Raw genomic sequence first — 24,339 nt, forward strand, 5'->3', positions numbered from 1 at the left:
AATGTCAGTACATTGAGGGTCTAGATGTAGTTTCCTTGATGGTGTCGTAAGGAAGTAAGTAAGTAAGACATTAAGTTCATCTACTGGTTAACAGGCGACCACAGGTCAAATGTATCTTGTTGGACCCCATCTTAATAGCGCCCCCTGCTGATAAGCAAAGGAACTCAAATTGAAGCAACTATGAAACTAGGCTAATCGGAGCATTTACAACTATTTCACTGACCTCCGTCGTCAAACCATCTCCGGATATCATTCATAGATGAATATAAAAACGCACATTTTCAAAAATCCGTGCTAATTATTGGAATGCACGTCCTAACTAGGCATTGAGGTTTGACCAGGAACTGCTGGGTGAAACTGTCACTAAACAAACAATGAGTATATGATAATTGTTTTGTAAACACAGATTATATCATTCATCAAAAGGCCCCGACCATAACGGAAGTGATGTCAAAGGTTGAGCACGATAAAACGGAGGTGACGTCAGAGAACCAGGATGGGTGCTTTTGTTCGAGCCTCGTTAGCCTCCCATGGACCAATTTAATGCAGGCGAAATTTTGAAAATTTGAACTTGTGTAAACATTGAATCATGGCAACTTGCGTGCAGGTTTTCACGTGAGAACCGAGGGATTCTTCACGACGTCAAATTAGTTTTGAATGAAAATCATTGCATGATTAACCCTTCTAGCAAAGTGAGGTTCTAGGTTAATGAAATCATTTCCCTTCGAACGCCTTAGCTTTGATGCTGGGGCGGAGCGGGGTACATATGTCATGTCTGGGTATTCATCTGTAACTGAATACACCACGAGATTGTGGTGGGCTGGTAATTTGAGAACTTTCGCGAGTTAAGTTGAAAGAAACACGTACCATTAGGTACAAAAATGAAGTAGCTACATCCAATGCAGAATTGATTTGATCAAAAGTTGATGCAATAGTTTGATACGACGGAACCTGGTAACTGATAATGGTGATGGCATATGGAAGTAATAGGCCTATGACCACACCGTGGTCGCAAAGCCTTGCAGGCGATCTCGGGAATGGGTTGGATATCAAGTACCTGACGAAAAACACAAACAAGTGAATGTTAAAACAAGGTAATGTTCTCAACGAAAGACGGAATACCGTCCCTTACGAAACATAAAACGGTTCTTAAAGGTCCTTTATTTTTAATCGCTCTAAAATCAAGGCGTTGATCGTGCGATTTGTTTGGCGTTGTTGTCTTTTCGTGGTTTAGAGTCATTATCATTCGTTCCTAATCACATAGGCGATTTCGTTATCGAAGAAATCAGTACTTGCGATTGTCTGTTTGCGGTCAAATAAGGACAACGTTACCCATCCTTGGATCGAGCTACACTTAACGTATGAAAGACAGAGAGATGCCAATCTTAACTCGTGGAAACACCTGTCCCTGAGGTCTACCCACAGCAGGGCCTCTTAACAACCCAGAAAGAAGACCTTCCTGGAAAGGTAAATACTTTGGTCAAAGTACTGCACTTTCTCTCGACCCCCTGCACATGAGGGTAAGTGTATAAGTAAGCGAAGGTGCACCTCAGAGATGACCTGAATCGTGTATTCTCTAAATTATGCATGTACCATCCTGGCCCCACCTCTACATTACACATGAGGACACCAATGTTCATAACAATTACCTTAGCTAGAAAAAGCAACGTAGTTATTGTAATTATATCAATAATGATGGCACGCTTATATGTTGCCCCAGCAAAACCTTAACAGTTATGTCATTACAGTTTGGTTACAGCAGACACCAATTTTCTCCTCTTATAAGGAGACACGCAAACACGACAGTACCCATCCTTGTCTACCTTGTATCTCATCAACTGTTGGCTTTTTCGTCTCTCAGCAATAGGCTGAATGCATCGATACGCAACGAGACCGATTCACGGACAGAAAAAGGGAGAAACGATTCGATGCTCGTAGAACTAATGTCAGCGGCGTTCCTTTTGGCCAAAAGCAAGGCCATATGTTCCAGACAAGTCGAGGTTTCTTTATCTTTCGTTAAGCATGGTGTTGACATATACACCCTATTGCAACTTACCCCCAATACGTTCAATCCCCACCAGACAATCTTGGTGATAGTGATCGTTAAGGGGATTGCGTGAGCTGGGAGCCCTGTGTGGCGACCTGTTGCTTTTCCTTATACTATGGCAAGGTGAGTCTGACAAGACTCCCGGGGCAGTCCTTTTCGTCATCGTAATTTGGTCTCCTTAAAGGTTAGGGTGAGAGACGAGGCCGGTCTACTGTGTCCGGAGTGTAAGGCTGACCAACTTGCCTTTCGAAGAACTACGAGTGAACAACACCCCTCAAAACACATTCCTTTCTCTCCATTCCTTTGAACTTGGTGGTAAAGAATAGGATATCCCTAATCGACCAAACATGTAAGTAATAACGTATGATTAGTAGATCAGCTAATCCTTTCAAATAAGTCGACCCAAACATGTCTTTACATATTCCTTAACTAAACACTGATGAGCAAATTAGATACCTTTGATGGCCTAAACAGATAATGACAGCGCTTTCACTGATTTTTTCTAAGTTCTTTCACGGTAGATATTACATGCCCCTAATCCCTGCAAGGCCAATGGTGTGCTTTGACGCACTAATTCGTTATTCGAAGTTTGTTGGTAAATATATACAGAATATATACATGTAGCAGAAAGAGCAGTCATTCGTGCCATCCCATGACAACACTGATAAAGAAGTTAGACGTAAGATACGGAACACACAAATCACCAAATACGAAAGTGCAAATCGCGCATAGCTGTCTCAGTCGTAGACGGAAACATCTTAACCTTAGGCCTGAAGGTAATTGTCTCTGTCGGACAAGACCACTTCCTATCGTTCTTCTTGTCGAACAAGTAGCTACGCCTGCTGACTGACAAATGCAGATGGTTCGGCATGAATTGTAGCTAGCATTAGTCAGCCTGTGCAATTTGCTGTTATCTTCTCAACTCAGGGTGTAGGGTGGCCTTGGTAGTTCTCGGCATTTGCCAGTAAGAAAGTTGAGAGTTAATGCCATTATTTGCGGAGGATAGACGGGTCAAAACACGACATACCAGACCAAGACAAAAACGTGAGAAGATACATGAAAATACAACAACCAATCTCCATCAGGTATAATTAAATTCTCTTGATATTAACTCAGATAAACATCACTCTTTCCATTCTTTAAGATCACACAAACTCGGGTCACCAGGGACACATCAGGCCAATTCAGACATATCTATATGATATGTGTGTTTGTATTCATTTCATTCTAATGTAAACACTGGGTAAATTTCTCTTTTGAAAGTTCGTCTATTATTTCCGACTACGTGAAGCAAGGGAAACGCTGTACCAAGAGGTGAGCAGGAACCATGGGTTGTTCGTGAAGGGCGAAGTTACGCATACCAGGTTCGGGTGACTTTAAAGAGGTTTTGTTACACCGAGATGCGAAAAATCAAACTTGGTCTCTCATAATACGGTGTACATTCCAGAGTTATCCGTGTCATCAATTCACAGCTTTGTGGTTTACCCGGATAAATACGTTTATTGAACTTCTAGCAATAACTTGTGAAAATTGGTGTATTTGAACGAACGCATTCGATGACACTCTGCATACAACTGGGAGATAAGTTGGTCAGGGCTGGAATAAGCAGGTGAACACAGTTGGTTCAGTCAAGGTGACTTCATCAGGAGTTGTAAAGGCAGCAACTTGGAAGGAATTGCCTAATAAGATGCGTAGCTTATTTTCTCGCCGACACTGTCTTTAAATTTAGAATGTATTCGATTACAAAGTGTTACTTTGGGGCGACATGTTGAGCAATCACCAATCAGAAACACTTTCATTAGATAGACGTCCGTACTCGAATTGAGCAAATCCCAAGGTGTTCGTTTGGGAAGTTTCTTCTAGAAATACCCAAACAGAAGCTCCCAATCCTGCTTCACCGGGGCAGTTATGATATTAGCCAATCACAAGGTGTTCTTTAGCGCTTTTGTGAGACTTCTTACCAAAACAAAAGCTCGCAATCCTGCACCACCGGGGTAGTTCTAATATAAGCCAATCACAAGGTGTTCTTTAGCGCATTTGTGAGACTTCTTACCAAGACAAAAGTTCGCAATCCTGCACCACCGGGGCAGTTATATATAATATAAGCCAATCACAAGGTGTTCTTTAGCGCTTTTGTGAGACTCACTTCAAGATAAAAGGGGGTAGTTGATGACTGTGGCAACACTGATTGAATGGGCTGGTGATTTCATGTAACGTTCTTGATTCACTAATGCTAGTTTAATAGAGATGAGAAATTGATTTATTTTTACTACGAGCTCGTTGGGAATATTACATTGTGCCCTACAGTACATTTACTCCAGTAAATCACAGCGGCAAATTCAGTAACATTCTTGCTTGATAACAATGGAATTGATAATTGATTAGGCATATCGCACTGGGTGGTCACAAGGAAGGTCACATGGAGGGTGGTGATAGATCAAATAGAAATCTCAAACATACTCTAAAAAAGATCATCGACAAATCTTGGCAAACTATTTCTTGACTTAAAGACAGCCCAAGTCTATGCATGTACCCAATGGTCTACGCGCCTTCTCAACACCTCAAAGAATTGCTGTCTGTGTAGACATTACCTTGTCCAATATAAAAAAGTACACAACACCATGACATGTCTATGTATGAATGAGAGAATCATATTTGCATGTCTTTGGCATATCTTAAACAAGATTTAAGTACACATGGGTTCTTTGCAAGGATATCTCAGTCACGAAGACCTGATTTATGATTTCCCCTGCTGACGTATACAAAATGAATAGTGGAATAAATCAGGAAAATAGCAACAGAAAATATGGTCTGGTCACGTGCGAAATATCTAAACAACGCCTTCAAAAGCATATACGGGTGCATGGGATGTAATACAGTGATTCCGTAAAACGTTACTTTTCCACTTACTCTGACAAACGTTGCAATCGGAAAAGGTTGCGCATGCTGAGCTCAATCAACAAACCAATGGAAAGGGTTTCCGATGAAGGAGAAGAACAAGCAGCACCAGAAGACGAAGGTGAAGGAAAGCACGAAGAAGGAGAAGAAGACGAAGACGAAGAGGGAGACGAAGACGACGACCAATACTAAGAAGAAAACGGAGACTGAGCAAAGACGGCCACATCAAAGCATTTTACGTATAATGACCCTCAAAATTAGATTTTAGCCCCGAGACTGATTGCTAAACATACATGTACATTGAGCGGAAACCGAGAAAGAACTTCAAGGATCATGATAAATGTATGTCTCATTAGTAATTACAGGCTCTCTTGCCGTCATTATTGTGTTATTCAGTTTTGGCGTAAAAATGTCAAACTAGAATTCCGCCAACAGCGATATACCCTAAATTCATCGCCTTCATAGCTGTGAAATAATGAGCCCATTATCACCGGTAATTTCAAGTGTTTGTGGCCTGTTCTGCTCCCCTAGATTGCCTTCTCACCACGCCCAACTCTCTGGGAAAGCTAAGACAGTATTGTTTCACTCCACTGCGCGACTGCCAGACCCGGTGCAGTGGAGGAAATCATTCAGGAGGAATATCAGATCAGGACACTCTAAAGGTCTTCTGATACCAGGAATGCAGGACATTTGAGATTAGAACACATCAAAATAGCACTATTGTGGATTCATTCAGAATATTAGAGAAATAAAAATAATCAATTTTGAAATGAATGGCTTCTTGACGGATAGGCCTAGATTGGCGTACGACCAAGAACGCATTCCAACGAGTACTTGACTAGGAAATGAATTGTAAAATTACTGACTCTACGACTATCCGGACTCTATAAATTTAAGTATTCCAACTCTGTTTTATTTTAGACACAATATGAGAAATATTTGGTCTGTCATCTTTTGAGTTGATCGGAAGTATATGTATTTGTGATCAATCTGAAAACGCCAATTCTTTGAATTTTTTTATATTCGTCAAAAAATAATTTTCTATAAACAGGAACTTTAGGCGACCTGTTGACATGGGTGATTGATCTGAAGTACCACAAGTAATTCATATATCAATGTCAAAATCCTCCAATTTTACATAACACATCTTCTTGTGCTTTCCATGATCAGTAATCTCAAGCACTACGTTTCTTTGCCCATGGCGGCCGCGATCCCCATGAGCGCTGCTTCATTTGGTCAATGTTAAGACCTGCCTTGAAATCCCGTGGATACGACAGAAGAAAATTGGCAATTAAGCCCAATGTGCGAGCGAGCTTTGTTCACAGACAATAGACCGTGAATTGGGCAAGGCCAGAATTCTTTCAACAGCGAGTTAAGGGGCAAATAACGTTATGTAAGCAACGTGCAATGGAAGAGCATGGCTGAACAAGGCTTATATTCACGCTTATAGTCAGTGAACTTACTGACTTAGCAATATCTTTCAAACGTTCTCATGGGTCAACCTATTTTTGGCTGTGTGACAAGGAACAGTATCCGAAGTCATCAGATTTAGGGGCCTGGGCATCCACATGTCCACATCACCCTGTTTATTCAGACCATGTACTTGTGGACATTTCACAAGTTGAATTGAAATGTAAGGGATCTTCAACATATAATAAGCTGTTGACACATTCCGTATTAGCATACTACATTCTGTACTAGGTAATTGCCCTTTTCAAATGTCAAATTTAAATCATACAGTCAAATAGAATAGATATCACGAGCGCACAGTTAATCAATTTTGGGTCTTCTTGAAGATTTCAAAGACTGGCCCAGATTCTAAAGGGAAATATTCCATTCTTGAAAAGATCATCTTGCCACGAACCTTCCCTATTCGAGGAAGTTCTAGGCCATGTCCAGGTATACGGATAGAAGACCATCAATGGCATTCGTATTTTAGCAGTAATTTCATAATTCGTGTTTTGACGACAAGTTACTATCTCTTGAAAACCTGATTGTGACCATTCAGATTTCTCAGAGGCTCCCACTAGTCAGGGCATTCAACTGACATTCAAGGCTCGTTGGTCTAGTGGCATGATTCTCGCTTAGGGTGCGAGAGGTCCCGGGTTCGACTCCCGGGCGAGCCCATTTTATTACTTTTCATGGTAAGCTTTTGAAATAAACCTCTGATGAGATGGGAGCTAAGCGAAAGTTCAAAGTGTTGACATAAAACTTTTTTCAGCGGTATGCTAACGTCCCAAACTTTTTTACCGACACAATATAGTTTTTATTGGAAATTCACCTTTTTTTTCAAGCTCCGAGCAAAACAAATCTATTTCTAGATAGCTGGCACCAACTTAGCAGGCGCACGCCAATACCTCGACAGAGGACGACCTGACGTAGTTCCGCTGATGGTTTTGCTTTCATAGCCAACGGAAGCTCAAACAAATAAAGGAATATCTTCTCAAAGGAAGCAGTCATATTTTACAATAATGTTATCGCCGCTGACAAAGATTTTGGCGACAAGATTTCGGATTTTTACATTGTGATTGTGAGAGAAGAGGAACCACCTGCTGCGGACCAAATCAATGACTGGGTTAGTGGGAGGAAAGAGACCAGGCTAATAGTAGATGAAATAGTGTGATCATTACCAGTGTAGATTCTCAAGGGAATGGAATGTCTCACTTTATCACAGAAGCAAATGCAATTTTTCACACTACCCCAAACCAAAAACCCTTTTCTTCAAAGTGCTTACAGTAGAACCGCTCTGAAAAGGAAATGAAGCCAGTGTCTTTAGTAGTGAGATGTCCTGATTAGAGAGGTCAAATTGAATGGAAACAACTAATTTGGGAACGTCTTTAATAGAGAGATAGAGAGATATCTACCTAGGAAGGTTCCACTGTACTTTGAAGTAATGACCGGGTTTTTGCCCAATGTCCTTAATCTAGCTTCATCTGTCTGTTAGTAAATTTGGTTGGTGAAGATGCAAAATGCACAAAAAGTCAATAGTGGTGTGAAAAGAACAAACATTCGTCGTTTCTAATTAAACCATCTTCCGATTTCTTCATCTTGGTGCGTTTTGATTGACACTATGCATGTAATGAATACATACATGTAAATATGGCCCACATAAGACGTTAGGCAACAGTTGTACAGTGCTTCAACTAGTTCAAGAGTACGAAAAGTGCACATCTTCAAAGGCGATTCGCCTTATAGGCACTCTGTAATGCTTTCGAGCGCCACATGAAAGTAATGCAGCCTGCATCAAGAGAACACTGAAGGAACAGATGAGGAGAACACGAATATCAGAGGGAGGTGATCACCTTTGGAAAAACCATCACAGAGTTACCCCCGTCACGTTCAATATTGGGGTCAAAATTAACCTGAATCGAAGCTAAGTTCTTCATCAAATGACGATGATCGAAGTAACATTTCATGATAATTTTTAGCACAATTGGCGACAACGTTACGTCACCTTTATAAAAGTTACATGAAGATAAGTTTTAGATTAGACTGTTTATCACAAATTCAAATTCTATCATGAGTAAGTGTTTCATTGAGAATATTTGGACAATTCTTGTTTGTCACAATAGCTATGATTCAAGCTATGAATTCCAATCAATTGAATCATATATAATAAAACACATTAACGGCATTCCAAACTTTAAGTTCAGCAAGGACAACCAATTGTCAATATGTCAAAATCTATGCTTTTTTCCCCGGGCAAAATATAGCCTGAGGTCTGTGGTAGCCGAGGTAGTCATAAATGTCATTAAGTCAAATAATTGGATTGTTTATAACGCTTTCCAAGTTTAAAAATGTTGACTGTTTTTGGACAACTTTAACCTCGCGGCCACGTAGGCGGGGTACTTGCTACGCAATGAACGTCCGAGGCTTCCAGGGATCAACACGCTTCTCTTTTCTCACGGGGTGCCCTTAAGACCAGTGAGTGCATTCCTTAGTGCGAAGGCCTTTCTTGATATGAGTAAAGACATGCTGTTTTTCTCAAGGTCTTTGTCACGTGTCCGAGAGCTTTGAGGGGCGACACACAAGCCCTGGGGATGTTGTGGCGACTCATGAGCGTTGTCTTGACAAGGACCAGTGCATAAGCCGGAAAATTCTGCCAAAGACACTCTTAGAGTAGCAATTGACATTCTTGGGTTTCACTGTTGATCTTTCAGAGCAACTAATGATGAAACCGTCATTGCACTCTCTCGGTTTAAAACAATGTATACTTCGGCATTTGTCCACCTGGCTTTCATGGTTTGGTTTTTCTCACGCCCACGGTTAGCATGGTATGAAACACTTTCAAACGACAACAACAACAAGAGTTTGAAATAATGCTGGGACGCATCCTTGTGAATTGAAGAGGGACAAAGCTTAAGACAACGAGAAACTTACTTCAGAACTCAAACATTGCCTGCAAAAGCAGCAATGGTTTGGAAATATTTACTTTTACAATACGTTCTCTCAAATATGCGCCATGCATTGCCTAAACTGTCTTCTTACATGACGGCCAACATGACCTAAGGTTTTTCCAGACATTTAAAATTGACGCAAGCCTTATTTGCTCAGTCTTTGCCTTTCTGTAATACAACCAAAACACCAAATGGCTAGCCTAATTTGTGTCGGTGAAATCACGATGAAACATAACCAGTTGGTCTGCAGAAACAATAGCAATACACGGAAATATCAATCAGTAGTATATTTTATGTTTGGGTAACATGTTTTGAAGTAATTGAGAATAAGGAAAGGAAAATACATTTTTATTTGACTACTTGTAATCGGGTTGTAAGTGTATATGTGCGAAATCACTGATCATACTTGCTCAGGAATATAACAATTTGCTAAGGGACTGTTGGGCGCCAAACTTGGCCTGACCGGCGTCCTGTCTAAAGGCAAGAGGACGAAAACACATGTTATGGTCAAGAGGCACGATTAATTGCCAATTACCATAGTTTGTTTATCAAGTGATTAACGTTTTTAACTGAAGACGGCAACAGTCCCAGAGACAAAATGGGTTATCAGTGTAAAACGTCCCGGTGTTTCTGTCATCGCCTAATTTAGCCTTGTCTTATTTCTGAACGAAAGAGCACTTAAAAAACGATTTGATACCACAACAGCCATATCTGAGAATCCCGCATATATAAGATTAGAAAGTAAACTAAAGATAGATTTCGCCAGAGGAAAGAAAATTATGAGTAAATAATCAGATGATATTGAAATGTTGTTCTCTAATCCTTTTCATTTCCCATTCACATGGGTATAATTGACACCATGGGATTTGGTTTCGTGTTCAAGTTTCCACTGTCTAGCCAATTACGATGGGGTTTTCTATAGCGAAAATTCAATCAAATTATAATCAATCTAGTGATAAAGTATATCCTAGGATTATATACTTTCAAGGTTTGCAATGCTGAAACTTTCAGCGTGTGCAAATCGGCATAGCGGCTGTGGAACGGATTTAACACCGGGGCACTATTGAGAGGGATCAGGGTTTGATTGAGAGTGACCCATAAAAGGAAATTTGACAACCGTACCATTCTTTGATGTGCGAAACTTTTAAAAAAGTCGATTTTCGGTGTGAACCATTTAAAATGGTGATTATCTGTATTTTAACGATCAGACATGTCGCTTTAAGGTAATTATAAGTATATATAAGTTCTAAAGCAACCCGGCATTCAAAGACTGCAAGGCTATTCTACAAATGTTGACTTATCCAAATCTATGAAGTCAATCGGTTCATGATTTTTTCTCATCCGTCTTTTTCCCTTTTTTTCCCCTTGACAATGACGAGAACTGGCGTTGGAACGAATCAGTCGAGTTTTGCCCCTGGTTAAATCATATCTGCGAAAGTTCTCAGATGCACGCGGTACACGTACATTGTCTCCTACAATGTGTGCACAGCCTCCACGCAGAACTCCACCATAGTCACCGAGCAACAACTCCGGCAACAGCAGACTTTCATCCGATCAAGTATCCTCCAAACCACAAAGGTCATTACAACCACGTTACCAATATGATGTGGACCCCTTGGTCTATTTGTTTAATGACACGCTTCGAGTGTGCAAAAGGTTTCTACACTTTAACCCCAAGTGCAATACTCAAGATTCTTGCGCCAAATTCATAAAATGTCAAGCTTTCATATATCACAAAGGAGACGCCATAACCTGTTGATATGTAGGTATGTGTAAAGGTAAAACACAAGGACGTTGGCACAGGTGTCCGTCAGTTTTAACTCACGTCGGCGTTAAAACCAGGTTTTCTCCATCTGCCTCTCCCACACCTTTTGTCAAATCAATTGCTGCATCAAACCAATAAGAACATCGGCTTGACAGAGGTTTCATGCAGGCCAAATACGCTATGACAGGTTAAGGGGTAATGTTATACTTGGCTCGAACTCAGCATTGATGATTACGTTAAGTGCAAAAGCATTGTGTGCAATCGGACCCCGTCCAGTGGTGGTGTTGGAACGACAGGTTGTTGATTCACCAGACACTAGAATATGGTCAGATTAAGTACGCTGCGTGGATCTTAAAGGTGTCTGCAACCGGAGTTCATATGTAGGCGCAGTTCACAACTGGGACGTCTCAACATCAAAAAGAAACATTACGAAGAATTGAAGCTTAGTGTTAAGTCTTACCTTAACAAAAATCCTAGTATAATTCTGACCAGTCCTTGCTGTCTGAGCTGTTTCATGACGTCACCACGTGGCTCAGATAGCCGCTTGTATCCAGATGACCCATGGTTGGGGTGATGGCAGGGAGAGTCACCATAGTCTAGTTGCTAACCATTGCAATCCTTAGGCAGCCGGGTGGAGAGAGCACCAGCACTGCAACGGGAGAGTGCATGTGTTCACTGTCGGCTTGTTCGGTCAGCAAGCGCGGCGCTGCCTTCGAAAGTAGAACGCGTTCGCGAACAACGACTTGAAAGTACCATATCAAGTGTATTTGAAAACAAATTAAGTTTTTGAAAGGATGGCTTAGAATGACGCTCTCCTGGTCGACTGCCAACTTCCAGCAGAAGCGAAATCCTTGATGGCCGGTGTGAAAGTTGAGGCCTGTGGCGTTGAACGGCACTGCCCTTACAAAGAGAGATATCTTACAATCAGTTCTTCGGACCTTCTGGGGCAGCTCCAAAAAAAGGATGCAGAAGCACAAGTCCGTCGTAAATCGCTGGGTGGATCCCACTTTACTGTTTGGAGTTGGCCTACCAACAGCGGTAGTTGCCGCAAATTCACTTGCGCATCCAACTTTGAAGTGATAATTCAAAGATCGATGGTAGTTTGATCACTTCTAAGAAAAACTGATTGATGAATATAGAAAGTTTGAAATTGTCTGCAGGTGAACACTTGTTACTCGAGGAGGAGATCGTCTGCTCCTGAGTTATCGTATGATTTCGGCGTAAACAACCCATTGAACAGACCAGGAATAACCACAAACCAGTAACCAAAAACACCATGGTTTGTCTCTACAACTTCACACGCCAGGTAACTTACTCCAGATCGTTTGGATGTGTTTGTTTGTTTCTTGTTAACAGATACCAAAGGTATAAAACGTTTACTTGAACGTCTGATTGGTTTAAAGATTTGAACATGGCCAGAATAAGGCAGGTTACCACCGGAGTCAGTGTCCGCCGAGGTACGTGTAGTGATTTACAGCTAACGAGAGTAGACACGCGGAAACGGATACGTCACAAATTCGCTGATGCCAAAAAGCGGGTAACTGGCAGGTTTGGGCAAAGGGTATGCGGAGAAATTGCCCTCTGGTTGGAGAGCACCAGTGGTTACATGTAGATACATCGTATCTGTCTGTATGTTGAACTTGCCTTAGAGGGGCGGAGGTCGGAGACAACTCGCCTCCGCAATCAGTCCTTCCCTGTCGTGTTTAGCCACCTGGCCTGTTGCGAACATCTATATTAGGTCGAGGAGCTGATGCTTTGTACAAATGGCTACATATTACAAATGGCCATCGGCATGTTTGTTCGATTATCTCTGACCGTACCTTCTACATGGGGTACTGAAGATTTTAGTGATATTTTGAGACATCCTGTACATCGGAACTAATCAAGTTTGTTTTTTGGCGCCGGAGGTGAAATCAATTTTAATTCAATGGATCATGGTGAAAGATATAGCGTTCCGAATGTGAGCCTCCGGGGCACCACTTGTCTGCGGGCAGCGTCTCATAGAGGCGGTGAAGAGAGCTTTAGATAGGCAATTACTTTTCACGGTTCTGCAGCAAATTACGTGTACTACCAAACATTGGGATCAGGTAGTTGGATAATCAAAATCGTACACCAGAGTAAACCGCAGCCTGGGTCGTAGTGGTGCTGATTGAAAAGTTGAGATTAGTCCAAGAAGAATCTGAGTCCAGACTCATCGAAGACCTTCGAGCCATTTCCATATAAGATTTGTTAGAATCTAAGAATCTGTATAAGAAATTAGAAATTAGACAGGAATCTTAGCAGCATTGTAGTTCTTAGAAAAACCACTTGTGCTCGCACTAACGTGCCCTCATTGCCATGACCGAGGGACTGGACTGTCTCGGCGTATAAGCAGTGTCCGAACATGTCCCATGTCGGCAAACATCAAAGACTCAACGAAATACAGTAGGTATTGACCAGTGTTCCAATTGTCCATCAAAGATTGGATATATGAGGTATTGACATTCTCTTCGTAAAGACACCTACCACATTTCTTAGGATATTTAAGAGAACACACCAAAAGCCCGACCAAAGCAGGAACCCTTACTGGTTCGGCGACCTTCCATGTTCCAGGAATAACCGAGAACTAGGCCTATTCTACAGAGAACTCACAAAGCTTGCTCACTTGAATTATTAACAGCGCCATCTCAACTACACCGCTCGAACAAATCAAAAGTTTAACGATTTCCGTATTCGACCAGCAAGCGCCATGCTAAAACGATCGACGTCCGGCGTCGCTGGACACGGCCAAAGACATCCCACCAGACGGCATGAGCCCAGCCAACCAGCGTCACCAGCCAGTGACTAAACTAAAGTTACTGGATAGCATCAGCCGACTGGACGAACGTCATTAGCCAGGGACAAAGCCAACTTGCTTGCATCGACACAGTCGACAAATGTCACTAGCACGGGACAAAGCCACCGTACGTGATAGCATCAGCCCCCACACACTCTCTTCACGCTAAGATCCCAAGACATCAAATAAATGTCACTAGCAATTTGTACAACTGTGTTCTGACCAATCAATGTGATAAACAGCGAACTAATATAACTCCATTAATCAAATTATCAGCTAAATGTACCATTACACAATGCGCTAAATAGTTTATAACCGATGGCCAAGATGAATTATGTTGATAGCTAGCGGTCGCTATGGACTAATAAAGTATTCTTGTCCGATACTGACCAGTTGAAAGCTTACCGTTGGCATGTGCTGGTTAGCCTGTTCGAGTAGATGTGGGTGTAAATGGGGACCGTGGCGACTCGCGGATTTAGGATCCAAACGAGATTAAGTCCGCAAAATCTCAGAGTATACATAAGAAAAGGTTATGCCACTTTGTGACCAGAATTAAGTAGATATATCTTGGCATCTTACAATCATTCCTGATGTGACTGAAGATTACGAGCTTATTTGCTGCTTGACATCCACCAACTTTGGACATTCATCCCACACAATATGCGAAGAGTTTATGGGCGACCCGGATTAGTATAGCGGGGAAGGGCAGACTTTAAGAGTAACCAGCATGGTACTCTAAGGTCAGACCGGAAGTACACAACTGTATAGTACAATGTTGATCATACATTGTACATTGTATCTTTATACAATTTCTGGAGTAATTTCATTAAATCTTATATCAAGAAGTGCATGGCTGCAGGTTAACTGATTAGTTTCCTGTTTTCTTTAAGTGTTCAAAGTACACTTTATTCTACAACTGGAATGTAGGTCATATTCAAATAAAATAGTTCACGACGTATTTAGACTAAAACTGTATCAAATCATAGGTAAATTTAATCAATTTGGTTTCAAGGATTCAAAGACACATCTGTACCGCATCAGAACGGTCGCCACATGGACGCAGTTAACCGCCACACGGTCCATTTCAAACCAAAAACGTGACTGCAAGTGCATCATCGACGATCATCCATATTCAATTTCTGTCAATGTATGGTGAATAACCTCAATTCCCAGAAGGAACTGGAAACTTCACTTCTAATTAAGCATCGACTTTCCATAAGATCATCTCAATTTTTCAATCATCTCATCTCAAATAGTGTAATTATCTGTTTTGCATTAGAGTAATTGTCTCTTCATCATTGATTACTTCGATCCATGTGAGACTATCGACCTCCATACCGCTGAATAACAGAGGTAGGGCACCTTAGGTCCGATTACACCATCATAACGTGTTCGACCTCAGGTGGAACGACTCTGGTCGCAAGAAGAGAGAATGGACCAAAGATCAATCGGGGATACAGAACAACTGTGGGTACAGAAAGTCTGTCATGGCTTCCAGCTGTTAATCTGCTGTTTTATACAAACCTGCTTGAAAACCGGTAACATACCAGAGATACCCCCCTCTTCCAACTTCGTACTTCCCCATTATGCGCAATACGTTCTGACTTAGAAGTTCAACTATCCATCAGACAGTACATCATTAAAACTTCGACAAGATGCGAGATGTTACATCGTATCTTAGATAACACATCTGAAGACAGAACCAACGGCTTGATCAATAGGGTGCCTTTTCTTCGACAGACCAAGCCAGTCCAATCAATATGGACCATTTATTACCAAGCCTCCCGCCAGCATTGATCCCCTCGTTATAACAGATACAGTGACGTAAAGGCAAGTATAAGATCATCTCAAACCTTTGGTTGAAAAAGGCTAACGACCAGAAGAGGTTCATGATGCCTACGACAACGATGACCATGTGGTCACCTTCTCGGATGAAGTCTTAGCTAGGTTCTTTCCTAATCGAGCCCGGGAGTATCATCCACTAGGCTCCAATGATGTGCCCGGCAGACGCAAGGAATGTCGAAGATTATGTCTCACAAGCCGTGATATCGTACCGACAAGCACTCGACCAGTCAACTGATATCGTCAGCCGAGGTTACTGTCAACATTGCCAAGCCAGACAGATATTTAGAGGTCCCGTATGATGTGCATGTCCACCATAGGTATTTGCAAGTCGACCCAGGATCAAGTAATGGCAATTGACTTTACAACAAGCTCTATACATTCGCGGAATGTATTGGTATTTTTGAACATATTGATCTATACTTTGATATTTGACAGTTCGAGTATGATATTCTGACCTTACAACCACTTGTGCATCGGAATGCTTTATTCACGAATTGCATACTCATACTGTTTGGGCATAACTTAGTGCAAAAGCCTTTGCTGCATTTGACGCCAAAATTCAGAAAAAGCCACCGGGCGCCATAAGAAAAATGCTTCAGGCTTAGAGTGTATGGTGCTTGAGTTGAATTTGCCAAACATCCAATGAAAAATTGACAAAGGTGTCACCTCGTCCAGTTTCAAAAATATTCCAATAGCGTATGATGTATGATGACACTCGATCCGTTCCTGAAGCAAGAAACTCACAGGAGTCACCGCGAAATTGTAACCAAGTCAGTTCGAAACCTGCCCCGATACAACAGGATCGAGTGTTCCTGATTGGCAACCAAAATGACGACCTTGCTAGATTGGTTCAGTTATGATGACTGTACCGACGAAGCGGAATTGAGGGTTTCTGATTGGGCTGAACCGACAGAAAGGGAAACCACGAGACAAATCACGTGACTGAAGTGTTCCAGTCACAGTGTCATATCGAGTCCACGCATCCGATCGCGAGCTGCTGATGTCAGACTTCAACCCTGCCCACGCACCAATCAGCATTTATCTTAATGCTACGAAAACTACTTCGGGCTATCTAGCAACAACACACGTTCGCCATTTATTTCAGCCATATATAGAAGCTGTTTCCAGTCGTATTTTAGTGCTAGCCACATTGCAAAGTTTCACGCGACGTCTGTCCTCAGGCAGCAAATGCCCGACGAAAATAACTGATGGCGAGTGGTCGTTGACATTTTGTATTTATCAGGAAGCCACGAGATAATCCAATGAATGTTGGAGTGAGTGGCACCCGATTGTTGGTAAGTGTCCAAAACTGTTCTGGCCCGGAGTATCCTGTGATTCAAAAGGTAGGATACGTGCATGGCCACCTTTGAGGCTACGAAAGGCCAATTTCGTACAGGTAATGTTTTTACGAAGCAGAATCGATAGCTTCTGTGGGCATACAGCAGGAATAGTATGTTGCTGAAGACAGTATGAAATTACAATTACATGTAGTTAGAATATATTATGAAATTTGAGAAATTGCATTTAACCACAGCAGGAGCACCAATTGTATCTAAGGATACACTGAGTACTTCACTAATTCAACAAAAACTTTGTATACGTAACCTATTGGACATCAGTTATTAAATTAACTCAATTTTGAGTTTGTTAAGATAAAGATCATTATAAATAACCTCAGGAATTCGGAGGCGGATATCCAATATTTCGATCGTTCTTGTTATGAGTAAGCGAAGGTTTCACCATCACTGTCGCATTCACCCCTTTTCGCAAGAAAATATGCACTTCTCTGTAATTTAACATATTTCTTCGCGTAGGCCCTACTGTAAAAGTGATAGCCCCGAAACCACAGAAACGAAGTACTCTTCATATGGCAACGAAACACACGAATTCAAGCAAATTTGATATTCTAGATATCTGTTGACTTGTGACTTCACATTGATTGGCCTATTCTTATGACTTGGCGTACGTATGATGTACTACTGATAGTGCTCGTCCTCCTATACAACTTTTAATTAGTTTTGACTCCAGTGTCTACAAGTAGGAATCTCTGGCACCGCGCTCTTTAGTCCCAAAGCAATTTGAAAGGACGAATCGATATATCGCTCCGTGGTGTGAAATGAGTCTAGAAAGATGGCAAGACAGGGTGGCCCCAAGGGACAAAAACAAGCATTACATTTCCACTACATAAAACAAAAGGCACTATCACCATCGGATGGAGAATCTTCCGGGAGGAAAATGAGAGCAAGATATCGCGATTCGGTCCAGTATAGGTTTTGCTCCAGAACAAGTTTTGACAAGTTGCTTAAGTTAACATGGCGTTTGGACGTAATTGTCACAGATAACGTCGAGTTGAGTTGACGCCAGCGTTCATGACAAGCCTTGTTACGAACAACTAGGCCTTACTCAGAAAACGAAACAGCACTTTGTTTCAAGATGATAACATTCCATCAAATGGTGCAAGAATGTCGTGAAACAGATTGGTTGAGCAGATGATAGATCAATGGTGGACTGTTATGGACTAGTACACTGACTCCTCTCATGACAGGCTAATTACGGCTTAGTGATTTACTGGCTATATGCGGCAATGCGATGATATGCGTATAACTGGTCATTGGGTGTTACTATATCATGCAATGATAAATCATCGCGAAAGATTGGTCCCAGTGTGGCCCAAACGGTGTAAGCTGATTTCCTCGCACAAACCAACGAGGGGCAATTCAGGAGAGCATCTTATCTTGTTTGTTGTTAAATCACCTCAGTTTGTCTAATGGGATCGGTTTCCTACGTCAGTAGCGAAGCCTTGAGACTCGTTTTTTTTTCTTCGTCTGACATTTGAAAGTTTTGTATTTGTATTTCAATGTGACCCAAATTGTGCAAACAAATCACCAGCTGCGCAGTCTCCGAGTTAAAGTTTGTGTTCAAGGTAGCTCCAGGTAGCTCAGTGCCAAGTGGACCAGCTCGTAGCTCTGATTTAAAGATCTTAATTGAGTATTTCTCAAGTGATTTGCACCTGAACTTATATAAATCAATATCGATTACGGCATTCCTTCTCCACCATTCCATCTAAATAAGGTTAAAGAGCAATGTTGTTCAATTTGCTCTGCCGCGTTGTTTCTCTTAAAGCAATTAGCTGGCTGTGAAAGAATGAATGAGTAGCGGAGTGTCTTATGAATATTTAAAAATCTTTACGTATAACTATTTCCCAAGAGTTATGTATAGTTACATACTGGATGTCTTGGACGCCGATACTTGCTTGCTGACTCAATATCATGATGTCATATTGGTATACGCTTTCTAAATAAGGAAACAATAGTTCTGGACGATGGGCCTCGACCATCTCGCTCTGAGAACGCAAGTTCCCTCCGGGATACCCTACCTTTTGAGGTAAAATGCTGCTCAACTCATGGTTAAAACAAGTACTTTTTGTCATCATTATCAACCCTTAGAATTTGATAAATCATAAGCCTGACTTTATGACAATCACTATGACAGTATGACCTTTATAGACATTGCAAACTTTCGAAACGTGCTTATTATACCAATTGCCGATACAATGCATTTTTCCGGTTGGGCGGTGTTTCGTTGTTCCAGCTTCCGGTTGCAATGGCCGTGACCTTTCACTTTGACAACATTTGAATCGCATATGGTATACGACAATGAGATATCATTGTATATCATTAAACTTTAAAATAATTGGGGCGAGAATTCTTGGACGATTTCAATATATCGGGCGGGCCACTAAAAGCGAGTAAACTTAACTAGATATGGAATTTACAATGATTGCAATGCTTATCTTGTCTCACCGGTATAGATTATTTGTCCGCATGTTGGAATTTCTATTCGTTTGCAAGAAAGCTAAGAATGGTTACCCACAATTTCAAATATCCAGAAGAAGAAGGTTGATTCTAAGCCATACAATCAAATTAAGGCCTAATGTGACAAAAAGACAACAAATTAGTGTAGTTAATGTCATGTAATGTGCTTTATGTTCCATGACAGGATTATCATACCTATCCTTAATCATATGATTATGGATGTGTGACTATCGAATTTGTATATCACGCAGAAGAAAATGAGATTACGGTGATCTAATGTTACTTGGATAAGCCATGTTTATCTGAGGTTAAGAATCAGAGATCGGTATATCAGAAGTATAATTTGGAAACAAAGCCATGTAAAGGCTGCCCTTTATCAAAATGGTCATAACCTTGTGGCCAGAATACGGCCAATAGGCAGGTTTGGCAACCCTTACGAAGAACTAAGAACGACGACGTTTTGTACGCCATATGTACTGGAGATTGTCTACGGTTGCACTATTGTCCACAATGACTTCTTCAGGACTGATGTTGTTCACGTCATCCGATCTCGTAACGGTACTCCGCTATCTTTTGCAGCTTCCGACAAGTCAGTCATTGACACTTTCACCATGTGAGTCTGTTCGGGATGTGTCGTTGTTCACTATACAGGTTTTCCATTATCTTTGTGTCCAGGGGTGCTTCGGCTAACGCACCGGTATGACATTAATGAAGGAATACGCGAAGGTTACATTTCCATCAAACTGGACCTATCATAAAGCTCTCAACCAGGGGTAAACGATCTAAAATTATACACAATATAAACAGTCATGTATAAATCATTGTCTGAAGAAAAAGAGGAAGAGATAGCTCTTGTCTCAAACCACTGTTACTGACTATCAATTATGCATAAACATGACAGGAGTCTGCATCACCTAGGCCTGAATATGCAACCAAAGGTGAGAAGGCCTTTAGACAAGACGTTACAACTGCAGGGGAATGTTGAAACAATGTCTATTAACACTGTCGTAGACAATAACGCGGTAGGTGGTATTTTTACATTTGAAGACGCCAGGTATCTTCCGCTTCGTCATCAGCCGACACTGATGTCTGAACATTTACATTTCTCAGCTCTTTGTATTAAGTGATTTTTAAGATGTCGGCTTATTTGATGAAAGTTACAGGCGAGGATTTACAAGAATCCAATAAACAACATAGAGAGACTATACTCTCTTTGAATAGAAGTGCTACTCTCATCGAATAAAGGTGCAACTCCCATCGAGCAGAGGTGCTACTTTCATCAGGTAGAGGTGCTTCTCTCGTCGAAAAAAGGTGCTACTCTTGTCGAGTGGAGGTGCTACTCTCATCGAATCGAGGTTCCACTGCTATCGAGTCTAAAGGTGCAACATTCAATCATATTTTTCGGTTGTGAAAACCCTTGATTCGAAGTCCAACCACATGCTTTAGCGTTTTCTTGAGTCAACCCAAAACCTTCACCAAAACAAGTCAGGAATGTTCCAAAGTTATGAAGGTCGAACAAACAAAGTAAGTGGAGATACACTTTCTTGGCGATTTACGAAACGATCTGCAAGAAAAAAAGTCAAATTCCTCTTTCTTATTTCAATATTTGTTTTCATGGTCCACCACATGTGTTCATAAGATTCAACTCGATAAAGACATTTGTATTGTTGTAACACTTCAAAAAGTGAGAATAACTCTCAAGAGTGATCCAGTGAGCTGACCCAATGTCAGCACGTCTTTAAAAAGCAATCAATTGACAATTTGAAAGTTTAATAGTTATACGCTTAACATGCACTCGGTATTATCCAACTATAAAATGATGACCTTTGCATCGTGGAAGATGTGATTAAAAAAACATTACGAATCACCATCTCTCACTGAGGTTTGTCCGAAAAATACACCTTCTGCAAACCACTATGATCCCGTTTATCTTTGGTATACATTATTCAATATTGAGAGCGGGCAGCTAGAGTGGCCATGCATGTACTTTCTCGCTTCGATTGTTTTCCTTAATTATGTCATAATTTCTTAACATCGATTTTTGTGTCATTTTATTTGACAGCTTGCACGGATTCAGACACGAAGCATTAAGTATTGATTGCAAGATAATGATTTGGATTACAATATGAAACAGAAGGCCATGGTGTGATGTGGTAAAACAAAAATGCAACCTGTCTGAGGAACTGCATCCATTCCATTGAGTACAGTCGTACTATTTGTAATACATGTAAGCTTATAATTTTGGGCCACCAATTCCAAGATGGCTACCCAAATTCAAGATGGCTGCCAAATAACTATCAGCCAATCAGTTTTATATGAAGTAACCGGTAACCTACCGATATTCCATCTGTAGACCAACCTGTAGATATCGTAACCAGGACGGATAACCGCAAAGCTATTGATGATACTTCTCGTCCAATCGCACAAAACAGGTCTCCCTCGGTTAACAATTAGCAACTGAACTCAGAAACATATTAGCCAACACCTCGGGAAGTGAGAAACAAACAGCAGAAAATTGCCTACTCAACATTTCGTAGCTTTACCTGCAAGAGACAAGCCCGTCAGGCCTGTGGCTTTCACCAACTTGACTTAGGGCCACACATGAAAGCCAGTTAAACATAGAATACTCTATCATTGCTATTAAAAGCTAAATGAAACATTGCATGGTTGCGAAATTTGCGGAAGTTAGTAATATACAAATGAAACTTTCTTGGTGCTGTTGTCCTTATTTAGTTTACTTATATTGACTCAGAGGCCACACACAGAAATACAGCAGAATATGGAATATGTTAAGGGCATTCCATGCTTATTTAAGGCTTTGACGCAACCATTGCGAAATGGGAAGTGATGAATACAGGATGTAGCTTTCTCGTCTTTTAATCTGTTTGGCGAACTATCTTTTATAGTTTAGAATTGCTAATTTCACGATACCCTAATAGATCTAATCGTTTGAGGCCACACTGGAATGCGTCTAGAAGCAACCAACAAGGTTGCGACGGAAAAGCCTTGATTGATGAAATCCGCAGAGTACCGGAAGGGAAAAATAAACACGACGATTTATTGGGAACTCATCATTAGGCTTCGTTCATAACAATCATTTGTGATGAAAATATCCCCGCCCCCTCATCACAAATAAGTGGAATGAGGCAATGAAGCTTTGGGAGTTATCAGGGTCATATGGTAAAAAGCTGCCGAGAGAAACTATCCTGGCCTATTAGCAGGTCACGCAAATGGCAGTGACTGACATTTTGGTCAAAATAAGATTACGAGAAAATCATTTTCGTTTGAATCTCTCCATTATTTGATATCTTTTAACAGTATTCTGAAAAAAAGGGAGCAATGTAAAGGGAAAAAACTCATTTTTTCGCGTTTTCGTTAACCAAGTGGCATGCATTTTGCCTACGTAGGTCAGTTTAATTTACATTTCAGTCATCTTGTACCATTTACATTTCGTTGAGATTCACGTTGGTCAATGTTGCTAAACATGTTACTGCTGTCCTTCATGATTAGCATCATGTACGATGAAAGTCGCATCAAAGCACCTTAAGTGAAAAATCGTCTTACCTTCGTCGTTCAACATGTAGACTGAATAGAATCATTGACTCCACATTGCACTAATAGTAATCCACTGTGCTCTGATCGCGCTCACATTGGGCAGGACATCAACTCCTACTCACTTTGGTCTTGGGAGAAAAACAAACTTGAATTAATATCACAAGAGTCTTAACAGCTTGTCAGTTCAAGGACAGATAGAACTCGTTATTTTCATGAGAATAAAACCACCCTGAGTGCACCCGGCCACTAGAACTCCTCCGATGTGTAGAATAACGCAGATATAACTTTGACATGAAAATGTATGTTTGCACCGTGATATAGCTAGTTATTAACTGCAGTCAGATCAATATGTCACAGCGGCATTAATAACACAGCTATATTGAAGTTTTCTATTGAGACGTGGCTCTCTTAAGATTTATCCTCCGCGCGGTTCCGTAATTAAGATTGCAATATCACAATCACTAGTATTCCCTCAAAACCCAAGATTATGACTGAAAGTTGAAATCGTCTGTTGCTAGTACCAGCAATATCTCACTTTAGAGACCGCTAGCCAATCAGCAACTATCTCGTCCAGGGACCAGACAGCTGTGTACAGTGACGTCACAGCCGCCAGTGTTGTCATATATATATATACAATAGTAATTATCGATCCCACCGATCACTTGACCTTCCGAATGAATAAATGCCTGGAATACGACTGGGCCATTTAACTGGGTCGATGGAGTAGATGGCTCGCAGGACACCTTCGGCCTGTTCTCGTAATCGTCACAGGAAGCAGTTATCATGAAGAACTTCCAGCGGTATTGCCTCAGTGGCCTCGACGCGCGTTGTCCGGAAGTTTAGCAATGTCAACACATTGAGGGTCAAGATGGTGATGAAGGGGAATCATTCTTTTTTTACACCAGCCAACCTTATCAAAAGTGAAAAATGTCAGAGATACAATGCGCTTGGACGAAGGCATATCCCATTGCCTCTTTTCAACCCGTCTTACATCAATTCCATCATGATGTCACCGTCTTCGTCACTCAAGATTCGTATTGCTGCCTTCGTAAGACCAGTTACCATTACTGGATATCATCTACAGTTCCAATATTGTCCAAACTGATGTTGTCTACGTCCGATCTCGCTACTTCCCGTGAGAAGACAGATGGCAATGTCCTCATGGCCCACTCCCACGTATGCGACACTGAAGGGAGGGGATT

General features: G+C 41.2%; 1 protein-coding gene and 1 non-coding gene across 5 annotated transcripts in view; one reads left to right on the forward strand and one right to left on the reverse strand.

The window, feature by feature from the left end:
• LOC135489850 (fibroblast growth factor 17-like) overlaps positions 1-23,742 on the reverse strand; it is a 66,202-nt gene extending 42,460 nt beyond the window's left edge. For 2 of the 4 annotated variants that reach the window (XM_064775440.1, XM_064775436.1), the window contains exon 1: positions 11,568-11,912. In XM_064775440.1, coding sequence (XP_064631510.1) covers positions 11,568-11,623 — 56 coding nt within the window. In that variant the 5' untranslated portion in view covers positions 11,624-11,912. Of the gene's footprint in view, positions 1-11,567; positions 11,913-23,146 lie in introns of those variants that run through there. The other 2 variants (XM_064775437.1, XM_064775439.1) reach the window with 2 other exon arrangements.
• Positions 7,000-7,071, forward strand: Trnap-agg (transfer RNA proline (anticodon AGG)). The gene has a single exon. It is a non-coding gene; the product is annotated as a tRNA-Pro (tRNA).
• Positions 23,743-24,339: the final 597 nt, after the last annotated feature.

The sequence above is a fragment of the Lineus longissimus genome, chromosome 6 (assembly GCF_910592395.1).
Source record: "Lineus longissimus chromosome 6, tnLinLong1.2, whole genome shotgun sequence".
Classification (NCBI taxonomy): Eukaryota; Metazoa; Nemertea; class Pilidiophora; order Heteronemertea; family Lineidae; genus Lineus; species Lineus longissimus.